The sequence below is a fragment of the Myotis myotis genome, unplaced genomic scaffold (assembly GCF_014108235.1).
Source record: "Myotis myotis isolate mMyoMyo1 unplaced genomic scaffold, mMyoMyo1.p scaffold_m19_p_6, whole genome shotgun sequence".
Classification (NCBI taxonomy): domain Eukaryota; kingdom Metazoa; phylum Chordata; class Mammalia; order Chiroptera; family Vespertilionidae; genus Myotis; species Myotis myotis.
In genome coordinates, this window is record NW_023416368.1 from 97,840,746 (window position 1) to 97,862,779 (window position 22,034).

General features: G+C 58.3%; 1 protein-coding gene across 5 annotated transcripts; it reads left to right on the plus strand.

The window, feature by feature from the left end:
• The first annotated feature begins 1,836 nt into the window (after positions 1-1,836).
• Positions 1,837-20,997, plus strand: PNPLA6 (patatin like phospholipase domain containing 6). Of its 5 annotated transcripts, none has more exons than XM_036312145.1 (32): positions 1,842-2,171; positions 2,335-2,417; positions 2,584-2,681; positions 4,312-4,452; positions 4,528-4,687; positions 5,014-5,094; positions 5,283-5,411; positions 5,761-5,841; positions 5,937-6,099; positions 6,410-6,493; positions 6,755-6,864; positions 6,944-7,111; positions 7,201-7,278; positions 10,945-11,150; positions 11,344-11,475; positions 11,573-11,696; positions 12,065-12,178; positions 12,381-12,456; positions 14,250-14,393; positions 14,583-14,646; positions 14,882-15,050; positions 15,219-15,401; positions 15,552-15,670; positions 15,854-16,010; positions 16,290-16,406; positions 16,492-16,561; positions 16,789-16,905; positions 18,912-19,213; positions 20,045-20,161; positions 20,339-20,435; positions 20,544-20,653; positions 20,746-20,997. In XM_036312145.1, the coding sequence occupies exons 1-32, from the start codon at positions 1,940-1,942 to the stop codon at positions 20,818-20,820; spliced, it is 4,101 nt and encodes a 1,366-aa protein (XP_036168038.1). In that variant the 5' UTR covers positions 1,842-1,939; the 3' UTR covers positions 20,821-20,997. The 5 variants fall into 5 exon arrangements, with proteins under 5 accessions (XP_036168041.1, XP_036168038.1, XP_036168037.1 ...); XM_036312144.1 differs by lacking the exon at positions 16,789-16,905 and adding an exon at positions 16,992-17,108 and having other exon boundaries at positions 1,843-2,171; XM_036312147.1 differs by lacking the exon at positions 16,789-16,905 and adding an exon at positions 16,992-17,108 and having other exon boundaries at positions 1,843-2,171; positions 6,755-6,849.
• The last annotated feature ends 1,037 nt before the right edge of the window (positions 20,998-22,034 follow it).

Here is a 22,034-nt window from a genome sequence, read left to right on the forward strand (position 1 = left end):
TCTTCCAGCCCCTTTAAGGCGTCGCCACACTCGGCCTGGCTCCGCGGCCTTCCCAGCGGCGGGGCGGGGCGGGGCTTCGAGCGCCTTCGGAGAATAACTTAAAGGGGCCGCGCTGGGGGGGCGACTCCAGCGGCGTTGGCAGAGTGCATCCCGGCTGCGGCCTCCGGGTGAGTCCGGGTTTCCATCCCCGCCTTCGGGGGTTGTGAGCGAGTCCTCGGCTTTCCCAAGATCAGTCCTCCGCCGACTAATGGACGCCCCCGACTTTCTGATGCTCATTCCCCGGTTTCCGGCAGGTGTTTCCGCACTGGGAGCCAGGTGTTCCCTAAAGTGGGAGGGGACTAGTCCCATCCACCTACCCCGCCCTGAATTTTCAAGGTAATGTCTCAAGAGTCCAATTACCTTAAACTCCCATTAATGCTCTAGCGAAGCCAGAAGCATTCACAGCCTCTCGGAAAAGTCGCAGTAATAGTCCAGCATTCCTCGTATCTGCCAAGGAGCCGGCGCGCTCGACCCCGAACGACCCAGGGACTGCGCACTAGCTCCCGGGTTTCCCAGTAATAGTTCTGTCCTCAGAATCTCGGTGATTTTTCACTGTCCCCAGTAATCCCGGCGTCCCCAGCATCGAGTCCCAGGGATGCTCTGTTTACTATCACGTGACAGTAGATCTCCAGCATCAGCCAGTAACGTCCGGGATCCCACTTACTCCCAGAGCCCCAGGACCCTTCCAAGACCTCAGCACCGTCCAAGACCCCTCGTTATATTGTAAATCAGAAGACGCCTTCAACAACAAGCCCAATTTATTTGGAGTCCTGGTCATTTTCGCCAGCACTAGCGGGCCCAGAGGAACTCTTGCTTCTCAAATTCTGGGGCCCAATATGGTGGAAGTCTCCCTTATTTATATGTTTTTCAGCTCTTTGTTTTCCAAATTTGGAACTAGACTTCTGGACCTTCCGAGAAAAAGTCGTGTTTGCTGAGACAGGGCAGTGAGACCCTATCTCAAGGCCTGGCCTGGCGCCAGTACTGACAACTCTGGGGCAGGCTTTATGGCCTCTCTGGAGTGGGGAGTAGTCTTATTTTCCCTATTATTTAAGCAAGAAAACGTTTACAGAAGCCAGAATAGCAGGGTTAAATTTTTAAACAGCAGTTTTTACCTGATGGAGGTTACTATGCTTCACCCTTGGGTAGGAGCTCCCAGTAGCACCCCCAGGCGCCCCAGCCTCTGGGTCTTCCCCGGGGCAGGCTTGAGCCAGGAGCCAGGCATCTTCCCCTACCCCTTAGCTTAGGCTCTAGTTTTCGCGGGGGTGGGGGTGTGTGTGGGGTAATCAGGATTGATTAATCCCGTAGGGTAGAGGCCGGCGTGAAGGAGCAGTGCCCTTGGGGAACCCGGGCGTTGGCTGCGCATAGCGGGTGCCCGGCGGCAGCCCTTTGGCCCTAGGGTGGGGGTTGGACCGGTAGAGCGGCTGGTCGGCCCAGGTGCTAAGTGAAGAGAGCCAGGCGGGACCGGAGACACGCCTCACTCCCTAGCCCGACCCGAGGTCAATTTGCCCCACCCCTCGGCGCGCCCCTCTAGCTCTCCCCCACCCAGACTGCGGGTACGAAGGGGCAGGGCTTGTGGCAGGGGAGGGGCGGGCCCAGAGTGACGGGTTCCTCCTGCTTCTTGATTCCCAGGACTCTGGGCTACCAAACCTGTCGACCCGCCAGAAACAGCTGGTGGAGGCCCCTCTGCATGCAAGAATGGTAAAGCTCCGAGGGTGCGAGGCTCCGCGGGGACTACAACTCCCGACGTGCTCAGCGCGTCCCGCAAGAACTGGGCAATGTCTGTTCAGGCGGAACTATATTTCCCGGCGTGCACCGCGCGCGGACGGCAGAGCCGCCGGGAAGAGTCGCGCCGCCTCCTACCCCCGCCCTGGGGGGGGAGTCGCGCTGTCCCATTCTGCAGATGGAGACGCAGAAGACAGGGGCCGCTGTGAACGTCTCGGGTGTGGACGTAGCGCAGTGGGATGGGGTCCAGGACGTCCTGGCCCCCGGGGAGGGCTCGGCGGGGCGGGTTTGCGATGCGCAGCCAGTGCCATTCGTCCCGCAGGTGCTGGGCGTGATGATCGGGGCCGGAGTCGCCGTGCTGGTCACTGCCGTGCTCATCCTCCTGCTAGTGCGGAGGCTTCGAGTGCCGAGTGAGGACCCCGCGGGCCCCCCTGGGGAGGCTGCGTTGTGGGGAGCTGAAGTGCCGGTTCCGGAGGCAGGCGGGATTGGACTGGCTAGGGTCTGCACGCAGGGTCCCCTCTCTGGCCGCGTGGCGTCTGCGCAGAGCTGAGTGCCCCTCTCCCCTGATCCTAGAAACCCCCGCCCCGGAGGGCCCGCGGTACCGATTCCGGAAGAGGGACAAAGTGCTTTTCTATGGCCGGAAGATTATGCGGAAGGTGAGTCCAGGACCAACAGGCTCCCGCTGGCCACGCAGAAGCCCTGCCCTTCACTTAGTCACAACTCCTGTAAACCCTCCTCCTTGGTTAAGGACTTAAGCATCTGACACCCCTCGCCCCCAGGGCCTGAGCTAGCAGCTGACTGCCTTCCCCTTAATTATGCTAGGTGTCGCAGTCCACTTCCTCCCTGGTGGACACCTCCGTCTCCGCCGCTTCCAGGCCGCGCATGAAGAAGAAACTCAAGATGCTGAACATTGCCAAGAAGTAAGGCTGTGCGGAGTGCCCCTGGCTCCGGGGCGACCTTAGGGGCCGTTTGAGTGATCAGCCCATGTATCTCGAGTTTCTTTCTACCCCGTGGGCTGTCGGGAGTCTTCACATCAGCGAGGCCATCCCTGAGCTGCCTCACCAGACAGGCTGGCCCCCTAGGCTCTCTCAGAGATACTCCCCTGCCAGCGACGCCTCTCCCTAGAGGTTATCTATGAGCTATTTGCTCTTCCGCCAGTATCTCTGGCACCTTGTGGGGTCTCTATCTGGGGTTTCTAGGTAGGCCGTTTCATGGGTCTCCCCACACAAGGGTGCGCATTGGGGTTATCTCAGCTGGAAGAGCTGTCTGTAGGCTCTGTGCTCCCGGGTATCTGAGCAGTCTTGCTACCTCAGAAAACTTCTCTCCATGTCACCTACCTTGGAGTTCTTCCCTCATAAGGAGGCTGTGTCAGGGATTGCGTTCCCTGGGAGTTATCTCTAGAGTCTTTTTGCACGAGAAACATAGGAAGGACATTTTGGGGTGCCTGTCATTAGCAAGGACGCCCTCGGGGTCTGAGGAAGGCTCTTCCGGGGATCTTGTTAAGTTGCGAGCTGGCTCTGGGGTCTCCTACCATCATGGAATCCACTTCATGAGATATGAAGGTCTGTCTGTCCCAGGGCTGTCCATGACCAACATGTCCGATCACATGACTTTCTGTGGCTTGCGAGGGCTGTCTCTAGTTCTCCATGATCAGACACCGTATCTCGAGTCTCCACATCTCAGTGTCTGCCCTGATGTTGTCATGACCATCAGAGGGCTATCTCAGGAACCTGACCTGGGGAAGGGCTAGCCCAGGGGTCTCCCTGTTCAGATGAGGCGCTCTGTCTGGATTTCTCTATATCATGGGGTTTAACTCAGAATTGCTCACACTGGAGGGTCTATCTCAGGCATCTTGTGACCAGTGTGGAGGCTGTCAGAGTAACTGACGTGCGGGGAAGGGCTCTCCAGGCCTATGAACAGCAGAGGCTGTGCCTGGATTCTCCACATGTAATGAGCGCTGTCTCAGGGCTCTCTGAGACCTGGGAGGAAGGATTAGCTCAGGGACCTTATAAAGAACAGAGCGGCTGTATCTGAAGTCTCCTCATATAATGGAAGTTACGCCAGGGGTCTGCCTACACTAGAAGGGCTATCTCAGGAGTCTGGTGTGTGATTGCTGGAAGGACTATGTCAGGGGTCCCATGACGAACAGGTGTTTTTTCTAAAGTCTGCCCGTGTCTTAGAAGCTATGCCAGGGTCTAACTAGAGGGTCCATTTCAGGGGCCTATGACTAGTGGAGGAGTGAGCTCAGGGCTTTCTGTATAGGGGCCAGGTAGTAAGCATCTTAGGCTGTGCAGGCCACATACAACTCTGCTATAACTATTCAACTCTGTTGTAGCATGAAAATAGCCAGACAACCTGGACATGAATGAATGAATGTACCTATGTGCCACTAAAACTTTACGTACAAAAAAGAAATGGGGGGCCTGATTTGGCCAGTAGGCCAGAATTTGCTGATCCCTGTTCTCTGACTCAGGAAAAAGGGTATATGGGGATCTCAGGTCTGCCCGTGCCTTCTCCCTGCTCGCCCCCATACCTTTCTCCTCCCACCAGGATCCTCCGCATCCAGAAAGAGACCCCAACACTGCAGCGGAAGGAGCCCCCGCCGGCCGTGCTGGAGGCTGACCTGACCGAGGGCGACCTGGCCAACTCCCACCTGCCCTCCGAGGTGCTCTACATGCTGAAGAACGTCCGGTCAGTGTCGGAGTGCCGGCTGGGGCTGCAGAGCCGGGTGCTGATCTGACCTGCATTCCTCCTCCCCTCCCACAGGGTGCTGGGCCACTTCGAGAAGCCGCTCTTCCTAGAGCTCTGCCGGCACATGATCTTCCAGCGGCTCAGCCAGGGTGACTACGTCTTCCGGCCAGGCCAGCCAGATGCCAGCATCTATGTGGTGCAGGACGGGCTGCTGGAGCTCTGCCTGCCAGGGCCTGTACGTGCTGCCCGAAGGGGGATGCAGGGAGACAAGCAGTGATGCAGTGGCCACTGGGACAGGCACTGCTGTTGGTCATAGGCCTGGTGGTCTTGAGATGTGCAGGCAGGAATTGGGAGCAGATGCCTGAGGGTATCTGGGATGGTCAGTGGTTGCAGTTAGTTATGGGCAAGAAGTGGGTGCTGGTCAGAAGGTTCGGTGGGGTCAGAGATCGGGGCATCAGTGATCAGGGGTGGGTGAGTGTGAGGGCCAGTGGTGTGGTTGGAGATGGCATGCTGGTTGGCAGCCCTGGTCACTGCCCTGACTCCCACCGCCATGTGTTACAGGATGGGAAGGAGTGTGTGGTGAAGGAGGTAGTCCCCGGGGACAGTGTCAACAGCCTTCTGAGCATCCTGGATGTCATCACTGTGAGTGATCAGTTTGGGGTGGCAAGGTGGCTGGGGTTCAGCGCCACACCCCGTGGACCGGGTTGGAGAGGCCCCGGTCTCCTGATGCTGCTGGTGGTTCCTCAAGGCACTAGAGTTAGGAAGAGCTGGGGGAGCAGTGAGGACTCTCAGCCCCTGACCTTGATTCTCCTCATATCCTGCATCCCCAGGGTCACCAACACCCCCAGCGTACAGTGTCTGCCCGCGCAGCCCGAGACTCCACTGTACTGCGGCTGCCGGTGGAGGCCTTCTCTGCAGTTTTCACCAAGTACCCTGAGAGCCTGGTGCGGGTGGTGCAGGTCAGCAGGCCTTCCACCTCCCTCGTCACCGGCGCCCGCGGCCTGGGACCCAGCAGTCTCTCAAGCTGTGCTGTTAGCCCTGAGCAGCCAGACCTCTGTGCTGCCTGACTCTTCCCATTAGCTGTCTTGACCCATCTCCCCAGGCTTCTGCCACCTCACTGTGGGTTCCTCACTGGAGCCTCTGTGGCTCTGCTCTCCCCTCAGTGCTCCCAGCCTTGGTCTTGGCTCCACCCAGCCTCCTCACCCCTTTAATGCTTCCTCTCAACTTTCTTTGGCCCCTCTGCTGCCCGACTTGCTTCCTGGCCCTGCCCCTCTTCTGGCTCCGCCCCTGCTGACCACGCCACTGCAGATCATCATGGTGAGGCTGCAGCGAGTCACCTTCCTGGCCCTCCACAACTACCTGGGTCTGACCAATGAGCTCTTCAGCCATGTGAGTCACTCGGAGAGCACGGGGTGGGGGGTGGGTTGGAAGGTGCAGGGGCACATGCCTCCCAGGACTTGCTATAAGGTGCTCTCTGCCCCCAGGAGATCCAACCCCTGCGCCTCTTCCCCAGCCCTGGCCTCCCGGCTCGCACCAGCCCCGTTCGAGGCTCCAAGCGTGTTGGCAGCACCTCGGCAACTGAGGAGCCTCGCGAGGCCCCTGGCCGGCCACCTGACCCCACCGGGGCCCCTCTGCCTGGACCTGCAGGTACCTGAGCTGACCCATGCTGGAGCTCCAGTGGCCTCTTACCTAGGAACCCAGATCTGACTCCTGGCTGGTCCCCCAGTGACCTGTGGCCTCAGCTTTGTAGACCAAGCATGTCAGACTCACGGCCTGCGGGCTGTATGCCTCGTTTATTTGGCCGTGTTAGCCTTTGAGTTTGACATGCTTGCTGTAGAACCATTGGAAGTACCTTTCTTAGTCTCCTAGTCCCCAGGGACTCTGAGTTGACTGCTCCCCAGGCCCCCTTCCGTTCCCCACCCCCAATGGAAGGAGCCTGAACACGTGTCTCCCTCAGGGGACCTGGTGAAGCCCACATCCCTGGAAGCGCCCTCGGCCCCCCTGCTGAGCCGCTGCATCTCCATGCCAGTGGACATCTCAGGTCTGGGGCCTTGGGCCGGGAGGGGGAGGCATCGAACTTCTGGGTTGGAATGCAGGCTGGCCAGTCTTTATTTTTCTTATCTGTCAAATGGAAACCCTGGCAGCACTTTCTGCTGACTTTCTCATGGGTGCTCATTGAATGATGCCCTCCCAACTGTGGTGAGGATCGAGGAGTGCAGTCATTGGTTAGTCACGTCTGCACGGGTTGGCAGTTGTGGTCAGTCTTGTCTCTGTTGCTTTTATTGTCCCCTGCCCACTGCAGGCTTGCAGGGAGGTCCCCGCTCAGACTTCGACATGGCATATGAACGTGGCCGGATTTCCGTGTCTCTGCAAGAAGAGACTTCAGGGGGGCCCCAGGTAGTCCCTGTTCGGGTAAGGCCCTGCCCTCTCTGCCCTTCCCCTGGCGGGGGCCCCTGAGAAGCAGGGAGGTCACAGGCCCTGTCCCATGTAGACTCCCACTCAGGAGCCCCGGGAGCAGCCGGCAGGTGCCTGCGAGTACAGCTACTGTGAGGATGAGTCAGCCACTGGCGGCTGCCCCTTCGGGCCCTACCAGGGCCGCCAGACCAGTAGCATCTTTGAGGCGGCAAAGCGGGAGCTGGCCAAGTTGATGCGGATTGAGGTGGGTGGCCTTGGCCCAGGAGCTGGGGGACTAGGTGGAGGGTGGGGGGAGGCCTGGCTGGACCAGTCTCAACCTCCCTCCCTCCCTAGGACCCCTCCCTCCTGAACAGCCGAGTCTTGCTACATCATGCCAAAGCCGGCACCATCATCGCCCGCCAGGGGGACCAGGTGAGGCTGACCCCTGACCTTTAAACATATAACTGTGACCTGAGACCCCTCTGATCTCTGATCCTTGCTCTTTGACCCCACATGTAGAACTCTTAGTCTATGATTTCCAGTCCCTGACCCTCGGATCCTACCACTGACCCCCAGCTCACGCACCCCTTATCCTCTGGACCAAGCATGTCAAACTTTCAGCCCATGGGCCTTGTTTATTTGGCCCGTGTTAGCCTTTGAGTTTAACATGCTTGCTCTGGACCAATCAGTCTTTGACCTCCAACACTTTTTTCTAAGACCCCAGCCCCTAGATCTGTTGCCTGCCTTGGCCTTTCCTGCAACCTGTTTTCTGAGCTTTTGATTCTGTAATACACCCTGATGGTTTTGGCCCCCTGCTGGGCACTTGATAAATGTGTACGAATTGGAATCAGGACCCAGAGGCCATGAACTGGCCCCAGGAGCTGGACTTCAGTGCCTGCTGGTAGCACCTGGAGGTTTGGAAACTGCCCCATGAACCCCTCTAGTCTCCATTTGGGGACACTGAGGCCGTGATCTCATATCAGGAAGCACAGGAAGAGGGTTCTGGAGGGAGGGGCTAGATTAAAATCAGGACTCTGGCCAGATACCCTGTGTGACCTTGGGCAAGTCATCTAGGAAGTTCTCTGCTTCCTCATCTGTGGAATGGAAGTATTGCAGTAACTGCCACCAGCATGAAAGAGGAAATAGTCAGAGCTGCCTAAGGTCTGCAGGGGTGACAAGCCCAGGGAAGGGTGTGGAGCAGCAGCTCCGGGGTGGCGCAGAGGGCAGCATGGCATAGGTACTGAGACTGAGGCACTGCTTGGGTGGATGTGGGGCGCCTGGCCTGTTGGCGGCTGATTCAGCTGCAGGTTTGGGCTCCTTTCTGCAGAGGGAGTGGGTGCTTTGCCAGCTGTTTGTGGTTTTGGGGAATGAGCTGAGAAAGTGCGGTCCTACCTTGGCTCCTGCGGGGGCACTTAGGCCCTGCTGATCTGGGAGACCCTGTTGGGCTCAATGCAGCCATGGATGCTAACGGATCGCTGTCCTGCGGCCACTCGGGGTCTTCTCAGGATCTTCTCAGGAGCTTTGTTAGGGATGTGACTGTGCCTCTCTCTGAAACTTCACACTGATGGCTTTCCACCTGGGAGAATGTTGCCCCCCGCAGACATTTGGTCATGTAGAGGTGTTTTTTCCTGACTTGGGAGGGTGCTCCTGGCGTCTAATGGTTCGAGGCCAGGGATGCGAGAACACACAGGACAGCCCCCCAGCAGAATGATCCAGCCTAAAATGTCAGTAACGCCAAGGCTGGGAACTCTGCTTTGCACAGATATTTCTCAAAGTGTGTTTTGTGACAAACCTGCAGCACAAGGGGTCCGTGGCCAATAGGTTTGGGAAATGCTGGCTGCTTTATCTCTTTGTGGAAGTCCCGTTGAACAGCATTAGCCTATTCAAGTCTCTGAGGAGTGCTGCAGTAGAGAAACTGGCTTCCCGACCTGGTGGCAAATGGCAGCCTCATGTCAGTAACGTCCACTCACATCCCAGACGCAGCCAGAAATTGTCTTAGGCGGTTCCAGCACATGTGTGTATCTCCGGGGCTGGCCCTCCCAGGGGTCCTTGCAGTGTTTTGGTGCTCACTGGAGCTTTGTGAGGTGTCAGACAGGTTGCTATGTTGGGTGAAGAAGAAATCTTTCCATATCTGTACAGTTTCACTTCCTTATTTATCAAAGGTTGGAAAAGGGAGGTGTCCAGGTAGGCAGGCCAACCAGAGAGGAAGGAGAGGGACACCTGTTCGTACTTAGTATTTGCTGTGTCTCAGGTCCTGCTGGACAGATGTCCCAGGCCCTGTGTAGCAGCTGCAGAGGCGGAAAAACCAGGCCTCTACCCCTGGGAAGCCCACAGTTCTGATGGACATTCCATTCAGAGGACGTAAGATCCTATGTGCTTAGTGCATAGCTAGAAGGATCTGTTCTCGGCCCTACAGACTCTGGCTGAGGGGGGCAGCATCTCTGAGGTCGTGACCTGCAGCTAAGAAGGAAGGTGGGAGGGAGGTAAGTGTGAGGGGAGGAAGGAGCATTCTGAGCAGAGGGAACGCTTGTGTCAGTTACTTGCCGTGGGGAGAAGTAATGCGTCGTTTTCTAGAAACCAAGGATGTCCGCAGGCATGGAGGGGAACAGGGGACAGAGGGGATTTTTTACTTTTGGTGATAGTTTTATTGAGATATAATTCACATACTGTGCAGTCCACCCATTGAAAGAGTGTGCTTCAGTGGTTTTTAGTATATTCACAGAGTTGCACAATCCATTTTAGAACGTTTTTGTCACCTTGAAAAGAAATCCCATACTCTGCAGCTATCAGTCTCCTGCCTCCTGAGCCACCCACCCACCCCGTGCCCTAAACAGCTCTAGTCTTATTTCTGTCTACTGGCCTGTTCTGGACACTTCATGTACATGGAATCTCACGCTCCGTGGGCTTCTGTGTTTGGCTTCCAACTGAGCAGCATGTTTTCAAGGTTCAGTCCTGTGGAAGCGCGTGCTAGTGCGTCACTCCTTTCTATGTCCGAATAATGTTTTACTGTGTGGACACTCAGCCTTTCGCTGATCCATTCCCCAGTTGAGGCACATCTGGGTTATCTTCTGCCTCTTGGCTATGATGCATAACGCGGCTGTGAGCACTACGCACAGTGTCCATGTGGACATGCGCTTCCTTTCTGTGGGGAGATACCTAGGAGCCAAGCAGCTGGGTCAACTCTCTGGCCCGCTTTCCAGGGGCTGCACCCTGTCCCCTCCCCGCCCGCCTGCTGCATGAGGCTCTGATTTCCCCACATTCTCTTTGACGGTTTTTGACCCTAGCTCTCCTAGTGAGTGTGAAGTGGCATCTCATTTTTGTTTTGATTGCATTTCCCTAATGAGTCCTGATCTTTTCATGTGCTTACCTCTCTTATATTCAGATCCTTTGTCCATTTTTAAATTGGGTTATTTGTTTTATTATTGAGTTATAAGATTTCTTTATATATTCTGAATTCAAGACCCTTGGTAGGCCATATGATTTGCAAATATGTTCTCCCGTACTGTGACTTGTCCATTTACTTTCTTGATAATGTCCTTTGAAGTTCAAAAGTTTTATTTTGTTGCTTATGCAACAAAAACCCATTATCAAATTCAAGGTCATGAAAATGGATCCCTGTATTTTCTTTGAAGAGTTTTATAGTTTTAATTCTTACATTCATGTTTTTGATCCATTTTGATATGGTGTAAGGTGAGGATCCAACTTTATTCTTCCCTGCGGCTATCCAATCGCCCAGAAGAGCAGAGGATTGAAGCCACACCCCCTACGTAGCCAATGCTTGCGGCCTCTTGCTGGCTGTGTTGGAAAGAATTCATGGGCCATAATCTGGGCTTAAGAGTTTGGTGATCCATTAGCAATGTCTGCCCTGGAGCTGAATAATATGGAGATATGTATATGTATATGTGTGTATGTGTATGTATATATATATGTATATGTATATGTGTATATATATATATATATATATATATATATATATATATATAATCAGCTGAGCTATGCAAAGCCTTCACCCCCTCCTCCGCTTCCTGTGGGGTGAACTGACCTGAGGTGGGGGTGGAAGTGTTGGCCCCGTGCCCATCTCCTGGTGCCTGCCCGTAGGATGTGAGCCTGCACTTTGTGCTCTGGGGCTGCCTGCACGTCTACCAGCGCATGATCGACAAGGCTGAGGACGTGTGCCTGTTCGTAGCACAGCCGGGCGAGCTGGTTGGGCAGCTGGCTGTGCTCACTGGGGAGCCCCTCATCTTCACGCTGAGAGCCCAGCGCGACTGCACTTTCCTGCGGATCTCCAAGAGCGACTTCTATGAGTACGACTGGGCCCTATGTTGGGGGGCCCTGACTCCCTTCTGCCATGGGAGAAACCACGCCCCTGAAGGCTTGCACCTGAACAGGGGCGCTTTGGGCCCTTCCAGCCCCACCTCCCGGCCATCACCCGCCCGGCCCCTCCCTCAGGGCAGCTCCAGGACACCCGAGCCCCTGCTCCCCGTCCTTCCTCTCCAGGATCATGCGCGCACAGCCCAGTGTGGTGCTGAGTGCCGCGCACACGGTGGCGGCGAGGATGTCCCCCTTCGTGCGCCAGATGGACTTCGCCATCGACTGGACCGCCGTGGAGGCCGGACGAGCGCTGTACAGGTGCAGCCCCGCCCCCGCCACCCCCCCACCCCACCCCCCGCCGCCCAGGCCCGGCCTCGGACCCGGCTGGAGCCCGCGTGACGCGCACCCCACCCAGGCAGGGCGACCGCTCCGACTGCACCTACATCGTGCTCAACGGGCGGCTGCGCAGCGTCATCCAGCGCGGCAGCGGCAAGAAGGAGCTGGTGGGCGAGTACGGCCGCGGGGACCTCGTGGGAGTGGTGAGCGCGGCCACGCCCCTGACCGCTGACCCCTCCCTGCCGGTGTTCTCCCGGCCCCCCCCCCCCCACGCCATCCGGTAGTCTGCCCGGGTGGGGCACACCGTGACCTCGCCCGGTCCGTTTCTCCCGGGCCTGTCCCGGCGGGGGTGGGAACCCATCGGGATGGCGCCTGGCCTGCCCCCAGCCCTCCCCCTCGGACCCCGCCCGGGTCCCTGCACTCCCTCCCGGGCTAACGGGCAGTGAGGCTGGTTCCTCCCGCCGCCTCTGGGGGACCGAGCAGAGCGGCCCTGCCCCCGAGCCTCCCCTCACCCGTCCTCCCTGTTGGGAGCCTCCGGCCCGAGCGGCTCGGTCACGCGCGGGTCCCCCAGGTGGAGGCGCTGACGCGGCAGCCGCGCGCCACCACGGTGCACGCGGTGCGCGACACGGAGCTGGCCAAGCTCCCCGAGGGCACCCTGGGCCACATCAAGCGCCGGTACCCGCAGGTGCGACTCCGGGCTGCGGGCTGTGGGCTGCGGGCTGGCTTCCTAACGGGCCGGCTGATGGGGGGGGGGGGGGGGCAGGGCCTAAAGCTTGGAGGTGCGGAGTGTAGGCGGGACTCTTGGAGGGGGGCCGGGAACGCGGGGGGAAGATGGGCCCGCACTGCGGCCCCTCCAGCCCGCTGGACCGCCGATCTCAACGCCCCAGGTCGTGACCCGCCTCATTCACCTGCTGAGCCAGAAAATTCTGGGGAATTTGCAGCAGCTGCAAGGACCTTTCCCAGGTGAGATCCGGCAGGTGCCCCAGATGCTGCGGGGATGTCGTCGACACCTGGGACTTGCTGGGAGAGCGCCCTGGCCCAGGGCATGCTGGGAAACCAAGGTCCCCTCTGGGGGTTTGCAGAAGGGGGGCTTGGAGCTCCGGCCCTGCCGGAGGGAGTTAGGGTCCTGGGCCTGCCAGAACGGAGTTAGACTCGGGCTACTTGCTGTGGAATCTAAAATGTCACTTCTGTTGAGGGGGCAGAGTTTTAGGGGTGAGCTTCGTTCTAGGCGGCAGGGCTTGGCTGAAGGATGGAGAAGAGGGCATGCTGGGAAATGGGTTCCTGGGGTGGTGTGTGGGCCCCGGGGCATGTGGAGAAGGGGCCTCTGACGTTGCCAGCAGCTGGGAGCTGTGATTTCCATGAACTAGGGAGCCCTGGGAATGGGAGTTGGGTTTGAGTTGTATGGAAATATGGGACTGAGACTGGCAGCCTCTTTGCCTCCCTTTTACCCCAGGGGCTTCTGCCCCATCAGCTTTGACTCCTGCCTCCCCTGCCCTCCGGGGTGGTGGCAGCGGTGAGCAGTGGCCAAGAAGCGCCTCATGTCCATGGTCAGGTGCCCCCTCCGCCACAGCCTGAATTGTACTGTATACAAATGCTGGAGCCATCCTTGAGGTGATGCTTGGGCGGCCCTGCAGCGGGGCCGTTAAGATGCTGGGCTTCCAAGAGCCTCTCTGCTGATGCTCCACAAAAGGCCTTTGTGCTCTGGCCAGTTTGCTCAGCGGTGAGAGCATCGGTCCCAGACTTGCAGTTCAATCCCCCGCCCTCATTAGGACAAGAGCAGGAGACAACCAATCAATCTCTCTCTCCCTCCCTCCCTCTCCCTCTCTCCCCCTCTCCCTCTCTCCCCCTCTCCCTCTCTCCCTCTCTCTCTCTCCCCCTCTCCCCCTCTTCCTCCCCCTCCCCCTTCCACACCCCCTTTTCCACTCTCTCTAAAAATCAATGGAAAAAATATCTTCACTCCTCCGGTGAGGGAACAACAAAAAGAAGAGGCACATTCCAGTGGCACCTAGTGTGCGCTAGGCACTGTGCCCAGCTTGGGCGTGGGAGACTGCACAGCAGGCCCTAGAGCGGTTTACAGCCACAGGCGAAACGTCAGACCAGCGCTGTGAAGACAACAAACAGGGTCTTGATTGAGGGTGACTAGCTTTTCAGAGGACAGAGCTGAGACTTGATAAATGAGATGGGGCCGGACACTGAAGAGAACTTGGAAGGTTCTGCACACAGGGTTTGGTGGTTTTGAAATCCTTGGAGGAGGACAGTGAGTGATGGGGAGAAACGGCCAGGGCAAGTCGCATAGGGGCGAGGGGCCCTGGAAAGGCATTTGAGCTGTTCAGAGGGCATGGGAAGCGGCTGGAGGCAGAGAGGCTCCGCACCCTGGCGGTTAGTGGGAGTGTGAGGTGTTAGTGGAGACGCTGGGAAGCAGTAGATGGGCCAAAGGTCTATTTGTTTCTGCTTAGTTTTGCGTTCAAGTCTCTTCAGTGGACAGAGGCACCCAGGCCAGCATAGGGCGGGCACAATGGGTGCATGCAGGCCCTGTGGGAGTCAGAGGCTGCGATGTGCTTAGTGAGGGCCACTGAGGACATTGGAACCAAAATGGAAGGTTGGATGGCCAAGTCCTGTCATGTGTGGCCCAGGATCGTCACTGTGGTCTCACTGAGCCTCAGCTGTGGGACACGGGGCAGGGTTTCTGAGGAGGAGGAGAAGGTCTCCCTCTCGGGACACGGCTGCACAGCAGATTTCATCCTTTGGGGTCTCAGCAGGCTCGGGACTGGGTGTCCCCCCTCCCTCGGAACTCACCAACCCAGCCAGCAACCTGGCCACGGTGGCAGTCCTGCCTGTGTGCGCGGAGGTGCCCCTGGTGGCCTTCACACTGGAGCTCCAGCATGCTTTGCAAGCCATCGGTCAGTCGGATCTGCGGGGCAAGGCGCATGTGGGTGGGGCACTGGCCAATGAGTGGAGATGCCCCGCGGGTCCATGGGGGGGGGGGGCAGAACAGGGCCACGGGAGTGGGGTGGGGGGTGTTCTGTTCTGGGAGAGGCCCCAGTTCTGTTGACCTGGGCTCCTAACCTCTCTTCCTTACCCACACTCAGGCCCCACACTCCTCCTCAACAGTGACATCATCCGGGCTCGCCTGGGTGCCTCCGCACTGGACAGGTGTGTGTTGGGGGCAGGGGGTGGGTGTGAGGAATGAACGAGTCTAGGATTCTTTCAGCTGCAATTTCAGATCTAGGCTGTGGGCTGAGGAGCATGCTCCCCCGTATCCAGTTAGTGGGATGAGTCCGCCTGGAGGGATGTGTGGGAGCCTAGGTGTGGAGTCCCTCTCCCCCAGCAGTGGCCTTGGAATGGTCTCTGACCAGCTCAGGATGATCTCCCCCCACCCCCACCCCAGCATCCAAGAGTTTCGGCTGTCGGGATGGCTGGCCCAGCAGGAGGACACCCACCGCATTGTGCTCTACCAGACAGACTCGTCACTGACGCCCTGGACGGTGCGCTGCCTGCGCCAGGCTGACTGCATCCTCATCGTGGGCCTGGGCGACCAGGAGCCCACGCTGGGCCAGGTCTGGAAACCGTCCACAGGGACCCCACTCCCGGACCGCCCCCTCCCCTCCAGTGCTAGCACCAGTGCCACATGCACCCTCACTGTGGGGTTAGGCTAAATCTTAGGGGCCCCAGTGGAGGAGGAAACGACTGGTGATTGGTGACACCCGCCCTTGGCTCTCCGGCAGCTGGAGCAGATGCTGGAGAACACGGCCGTGCGCGCCCTCAAGCAGCTGGTCCTGCTGCACCGGGAGGAGGGCCCGGGCCCCACGCGCACCGTGGAGTGGCTCAACATGCGCAGCTGGTGCTCGGGGCACCTGCACCTGCGCTGTCCGCGCCGCCTGTTCTCGCGTCGCAGTCCTGCCAAACTGGTGAGGGCGGGATCCAAGGAAAAGGTCCCTCCTCGGATTTCTCTGGGGTGTGGCTACGGGGGGCGTGGCTTAGGGACCTGCAGCCCTGCGGCATCCCGATGCTCCCTCTGCACCCCATTCCTACGGGTCGCCTCTCTGTTCTCACCCCAGCATGAGCTGTATGAGAAGGTGTTCTCCAGGCGCGCGGACCGGCACAGCGATTTCTCCCGCCTGGCGCGGGTGCTCACCGGCAACACCATCGCCCTGGTGCTGGGCGGGGGCGGAGCCAGGTGAGGGGGTGTGGCCGGCACCGGGCGTGAGCGGTGCCCGGGGGTGGAGCTTACTGGGGTGAGATCCCATAGGGGTGGACCTGGCACCTTGGTCCTGGCCAGTGGGGAGTTGGAGAAGGGCCTCTCCTGGGGGTGCAGCCGAAGGGATTCCCAGCGGGTCACCAGGGCGCCTCTTCCTTGCAGGGGCTGCTCACACATTGGGGTGCTGAAGGCATTAGAAGAGGCTGGGGTCCCTGTCGACCTAGTGGGCGGCACTTCTATCGGCTCCTTCATTGGGGCCCTGTATGCCGAAGAGCGAAGCGCCAGCCGAACTAAGCAGCGGGCCCGAGAGTGGGCGAAGGTGTGTGTGGGGGGCGGGGGGCTCCCCGAGAGGGGCTCCCTACCCCAGAAGCACCCTAAAACGATCCCATGGGAGCTTCTGGGTTTCTGCCAACCTTTTCCTCATTTAATTTGTGGACGCTTAACGGAATACCTTCCGGACTTTGGATGACCCCTACCACATTCTGGCTAGCGACCTCAGCCCCCAGTCCCCAGCTTGAGCAATCGGCATTCTTAGTGACCCCCTGTTAGTGACCCCAAGTGACTCCTGTTTCACCCCAGCTGCCCCCCTTGCCCCTAGAGCATGACTTCCGTGCTGGAGCCCATGCTGGACCTCACCTACCCCGCCACCTCCATGTTCACGGGGTCAGCCTTCAACCGCAGCATCCACCGCGTCTTCCAGGACAAGCAGATTGAGGTGCGCCCTCTCCCACCCCTGCTCTGTCCCTGCCCCTTCCACACGTATCCCCACTCCTCCCCAACTTTGGTCTTCGTCCTCATAGGACCTGTGGCTGCCATACTTCAACGTGACTACGGACATCACTGCCTCGGCCATGCGTGTTCACAAAGATGGTGGGTGCCCCTGGCTGGCCCCACAGCATCTGTGTCCACGTGGGGAGGGGGGCAGGCAGGGCAGCCAAGTGTCTGGGACACTGTTAACACGAGTGACCGTCCATCCTGACCTGATTGCCAGCACTAACCATCACCCACTAATGCCCCAGAGGTCCCAGGTAGGTCTGTCCTCAGGGTGGGGACCAGGAAATAGTCGGGCACCTCACCCGCTCACGCCATCCCTGCAGGCTGCGTGTGGCGCTACGTCCGGGCCAGTGCCTCCTACTGCCCCTACCTGCCCCCGCTCTGCGACCCCAAGGACGGGCACCTGCTGGTGGACGGGTGCTACGTCAACAACGTGCCAGGTCAGCGAGCCCACCGGGCTGGCCGGGCCTCTGAGCGTGTCTGAGCGTGTCTGTGCGTGTCTGTGTCTGTGTATCCCACTGGGCAGGCTCCCTATGGCGATACGTGCGCGCCAGCATGACGCTCTCGGGCTACCTGCCCCCGCTGTGCGACCCCAAGGACGGGCACCTCCTCATGGACGGCGGCTACATCAACAACCTGCCAGGCAAGTGGCTGCCCGCTCGCTCATGTGCACACACATGCACACAGGCAAATAGTGAGCGAGTGGGCCCATGCACAGGCACACATGCAGACAGGTGCCCAGGAGGACGGGTGTGCAAGCAGACCGGTGCTGGGCTCTGGACACACACACACAGACACACACACACACACAGATGCACAAGCAGATATGTGGATGAGCCGAGGACAGGAATGTGCAGGTGGAAAGTGTACCATATGTAAGATGCAGATGAATGCACACAGACATGTACACACAGCACCGGACATGGGATAGAACGGGACATCTTGACATGCATCTGCTGACGTGCACATTGACATAGATGCTCAGATGGCAGGTAGGGTACTTGTGTGCGCAAGGTTGGATGCATGTGCGTGGATGAGAACACATGCATTAATGAAATGAAATTGGGTACATGTGCTCTCACACCAGTCCGCCCACACTCACCCTCATGCTTCCTAAGACGTGCATAAGCATACACACTGAGGTAGGGGGGGCACCTATGAGACCAAGTCAAGTATCTTTTCACACCCTCTGACTTGTGTGCAGATAAGAGGCAGGCAGGTTTGCAATTTAAAATTTTATATGCCCGGACACGTGCATGCACAAGATACACCTTCACTGGTTGCACACACACACTTGCAATCCTGCACGCCAGGGCTTGGCAAACTCTGCCCTGAAGGTCAAATCGGCCCCCGCCTGATTTTGTCAATCACACCCAGGCATTTACTCATTGTTTGTGGCTGCTTTTTTGCCACAATAGCAGTTGAGTAGTTGTGACACAGACCATGTGGCCTGCAAAGCTGAAATTATTTTCTTGCTGGCCATTTCCAGAAAAAATTTTGCCAACTCTTGTATAGGCGCTCTGTACACATACCTGCACTAACAACCACACACCTTCACGTGTGTGTAAGCCCGTAGGTGGATGGCATACTCGGACGCACAGGAAACACAGACGTTGATCTAGCTGCATGATGACTTAAATGAACACATACATGCCCAGGGATGTGGACAGAGATGTAGCATGCCCAGAGGTGTGTGTGCTCACAGAGACACGTGGACGGGAGACGCACACAGACAGCAGGGACACCTGCCGTGGGCATGCGCACTCAGACTTACAAACCAGCTCCTGAGGGACACGTGGAAAGTCTGACAGAGACTCTGTTTTTATGGGCTGAGTGTGGTTATAGGACCCTGTCCCTATCCCCCCAGGTTTCCCCAGACCCACTCAGGGCCCCTCAGTGGGCCACATGGACCCACGGACACACCACCCTCCCTGCCGGGCCCCTCCCCATCACCTCCTCTGTTCTGCTTTCCTGTTCTTGGCTCTCTGTCCCTTGTCACAGCCCCAGACTCTCTCTTCTTCCATTTCTCTAACTCTTGATCTCTTTCTCCTCCCCAAACCTCTTGCTAATTCTGCTTCCCTGCATTTCTCTCTGTGGCCCGTCTCCTGCCGTCTTCACTACTTGCATCTCTATCTCCAGGTGTCCTTATGGCTCTGTCTCTACATCACTCTCCTCCCACTTCTCTGTCCTGCCTTTTCCCCAGCAATTTTATCCCTCTGTCTCCAACCCCTACATCCCTCTGGCGTGGTTCCTCACCTCTAAAAGCTCCGCCATCTGACCCTGTCTTCTCCTCACCATGGGCATCACTTTCCATGCCATTTGCATGCCAACATGCTGTTTGCATGGGTTTTGCGTGACATTGCATGATGGTGTCTGTGGGACTGGGTTGAACTTTTCTGCTCTGGGCCCTGGTGGGGAGCCACCCGCTGACCCCCTGGCCCCACAGCGGACATCGCCCGCAGCATGGGTGCCAAGACAGTCATTGCCATTGACGTCGGGAGCCAGGACGAGACAGACCTCAGCACCTATGGGGACAGCCTGTCTGGCTGGTGGCTGCTGTGGAAGCGGCTAAACCCTTGGACAGATAAGATCAAGGTTCCAGACATGGCTGAGATTCAGTCCCGTTTGGCCTACGTGTCCTGCGTACGCCAGCTGGAGGTTGTCAAGTCCAGCTCCTACTGCGAGTACCTGCGCCCCCCCATCGACTGCTTCAAGACCATGGACTTCGGGAAGTTCGACCAGATCTATGTGAGTGGGTGGGAGTGGCCTGGTATCAGTGTGGGGCCAGCAGGGCTTACTATTGAACGCCCAGAGCAACACAAGGCGAATGGTTCTAGGACTCCCTTCCCAACTGGGAACTGTGGGGAATAGAACAGTAATCAATTAGTGATGTCTGTATTGACGTGGCAATGGAACACACTGCCCACATGCTGTGTATGAACTAAGCTGCTTATGTGCCAGCTGCGCTACCTGAAGCACTGTGTAGAGATTTCTGCATTGGTGGGCATGGGGACAGTGATCAACTAGTAATGCCTGCCACAGGTAAGCGAGGGAAGGAGCAGTGTGTGTGTCACGTGTCACAGGCCCTGAAGAATGTGCCATAGCCCGTGCCACCTAAAACGTATCGTTAGCTGCTGCCCAGAGACCGGGGTACAACATGTCTGATGCTCTTTCAGGGCTGACGGGGACAGTGTGCCCTGGTGGATTAGTGGTGTCTGTTCTGGGTATGGAAGCTGGCGATACCCACAAATAGAATGCACATTTGGAGAACTTGAAATAAGGTTGCCACCACCATCTCAAGTCATTTGGTACTTGGCCCACTTCATGGGGATGAGTGGGTAAGAACATGAAGTGATGGATTGGTAATGTCTGGCAGGGGCACAGGATGGAGGACATGGGCCAAGAGTGCTACATACGGCTGACTCCAAAATAGGGTTAGCCTCGATGCTAGTTTCCCGAAGCAGCAGCTTTTGAGGGGCCAGGCCAGGGGCAGGCAACGTGGGGCTAAGCAAGCGGACCAGGTGGGGAGCATCTGGGGGAGTTGCAGTGTGGATGGCCCCAGTCCCCTTCTTCCTGCAGGATGTGGGCTACCAGTACGGGAAGGCTGTGTTTGGGGGCTGGAGCCGGGGCGACGTCATTGAGAAGATGCTCACCGACCGGCGGTCTGCTGACCTGATTGAGAGCCGCCGTGCAGACGTAAGCCGGGGACCCCCCAGCCCCTCTGGGTCTCCCAAACCTCAGATGACCCCAGACTCCCTGGGTTTCTCTGAGCTCCTCCGACCAGAGAACTCTCCTCAGGATGTGTCCCCAAGGCACAGTCCCCCAGCACCCCAGGACACCACGGAGCCTGAGACCTCACCCTGTCCCCCACAGGTGCTGGCCTTCCCCAGTTCTGGCTTCACTGACTTGGCGGAGATCGTGTCCCGGATCGAGCCCCCCACCAGCTATGTTTCTGATGGCTGTGCCGATGGTGAGGGCACCTCCAGAGGCGGGGCTAGGCCCGGGGTCAATGGGATGTGGCTGGAAATGCCAGGCCCGCCCATGTCCCCTCACTGTCCCGCTGCTCCCCGAATTCCAGGGGAAGAGTCAGATTGCCTGACGGAGTATGAGGAGGACGCAGGACCTGACTGCTCACGGGATGAAGGGGGCTCCCCCGAGGGTGCCAGCCCCAGCACCGCCTCTGAGATGGTGAGAGGAGCTGCCCGGGCCCCGGGTGGTTGTGCGGAGTGACCTGTCCCGGGACCTGCTCTGTGTGACGTGTGGGGGCTCCTGTTCCGCAGGAGGAGGACAAGACGGTGCTCAGGCACCGGCGCCACCTGCCACAGGACGCTGCCAGCTCGCCCGCAGACACCTGAGGACTGCAGGGGCCCCCGGAGCTGGGCTGCTCCCCCACCGCCTGCTGCTGTGCCTCTGGCCTCCTGGTCTCCCAGGACCTCCAGGACCCACACACTGGATTGCTGCCCCTCCAAGAGGAGGGCGGCACTGCACTGAGGACCTTGAACAGTCATTCCCAATAAACCTCTATTCTCGGAGGAGGGCCCATGTCGTTCTTTGGGTTCAGGGGGTGTCGCGCCCCACCTTCCATGCTGAGGACAGCTGGGGCTGGAGCTTGCACAGTGACCCATGCACCCAGCCTCTGGCTGAGCTCCATGAGCTGGGAGTGCCATCCCAGAATCCACCTGTAGCCCCACTACTGAGCACAGGGCCTCCAAACGCTACATGCCCGCCCTGGGGGTCCCAGATGTCCCTGGGTGCCTGTCCTGACGCCACTCATTCTCCCGCCCCTGGGCTGGTCATACTGTGTGCAGGTACTTCAAGTTTTCTGTATGTTCCTATCATGTGCACTGCTGAGTCAGGTTCCTGAGAGACACGCCATGTGCATGCACATGTACATATATAGGTACACTCAGGCACAGGGTTCAGTGACTTTATTCTGTTTCCCAGGCATTGTTCCTACTGTGTGCTCAGCTGAGGTCACACAGAATGAGCCAGTCCCTACTGTGCACTCTTGCCCACTGTCCTGGCATGTTGGTCAAGAGCTTAAGAGTGTGGAGCCAAACTGCCTTACGTGAAACCACAGTCCGGCCTTTTAACAAAACTCTGGGCTTCAGCTGCTTCACCTGTGCGGTGGGGGTGCTGAGAGCATCTGCCTCATCAGGTGTTTCTATTACCGGACTCTCCTGCCAGCAGGGTTGGATTAGGGGGACAAGGCTGGAGGCCAGAGACCAGGGAGAGATGACGAGGCCTAAATTAGGCAGCAGACGTGGAGACGGTGAGGAGAGACAATGCCCAAGAAATATTTACAATAAAATTGGGCAGAACAGAGAGATTAGTGGGCAGTGGGGGAGGCGGGGTTGGGGATGCCAAGGAGGATGAGGGAAGGTTGGCATAGGTGGTGGGGGGACATTTTACCGAGGCAGAAGGAGGGGGAAGGAGAGGGACGGGAAAGCTGTCGGACTCCATTTAGAACTTGTTGAGTTTGAGTAGCTGAAGGGACCATCAGGGGAGTGGCTGGCGCTCTGGACATTTGGGGGCGGGCGCTTAGGAGAGCTGTGCCAGGAACACGTCT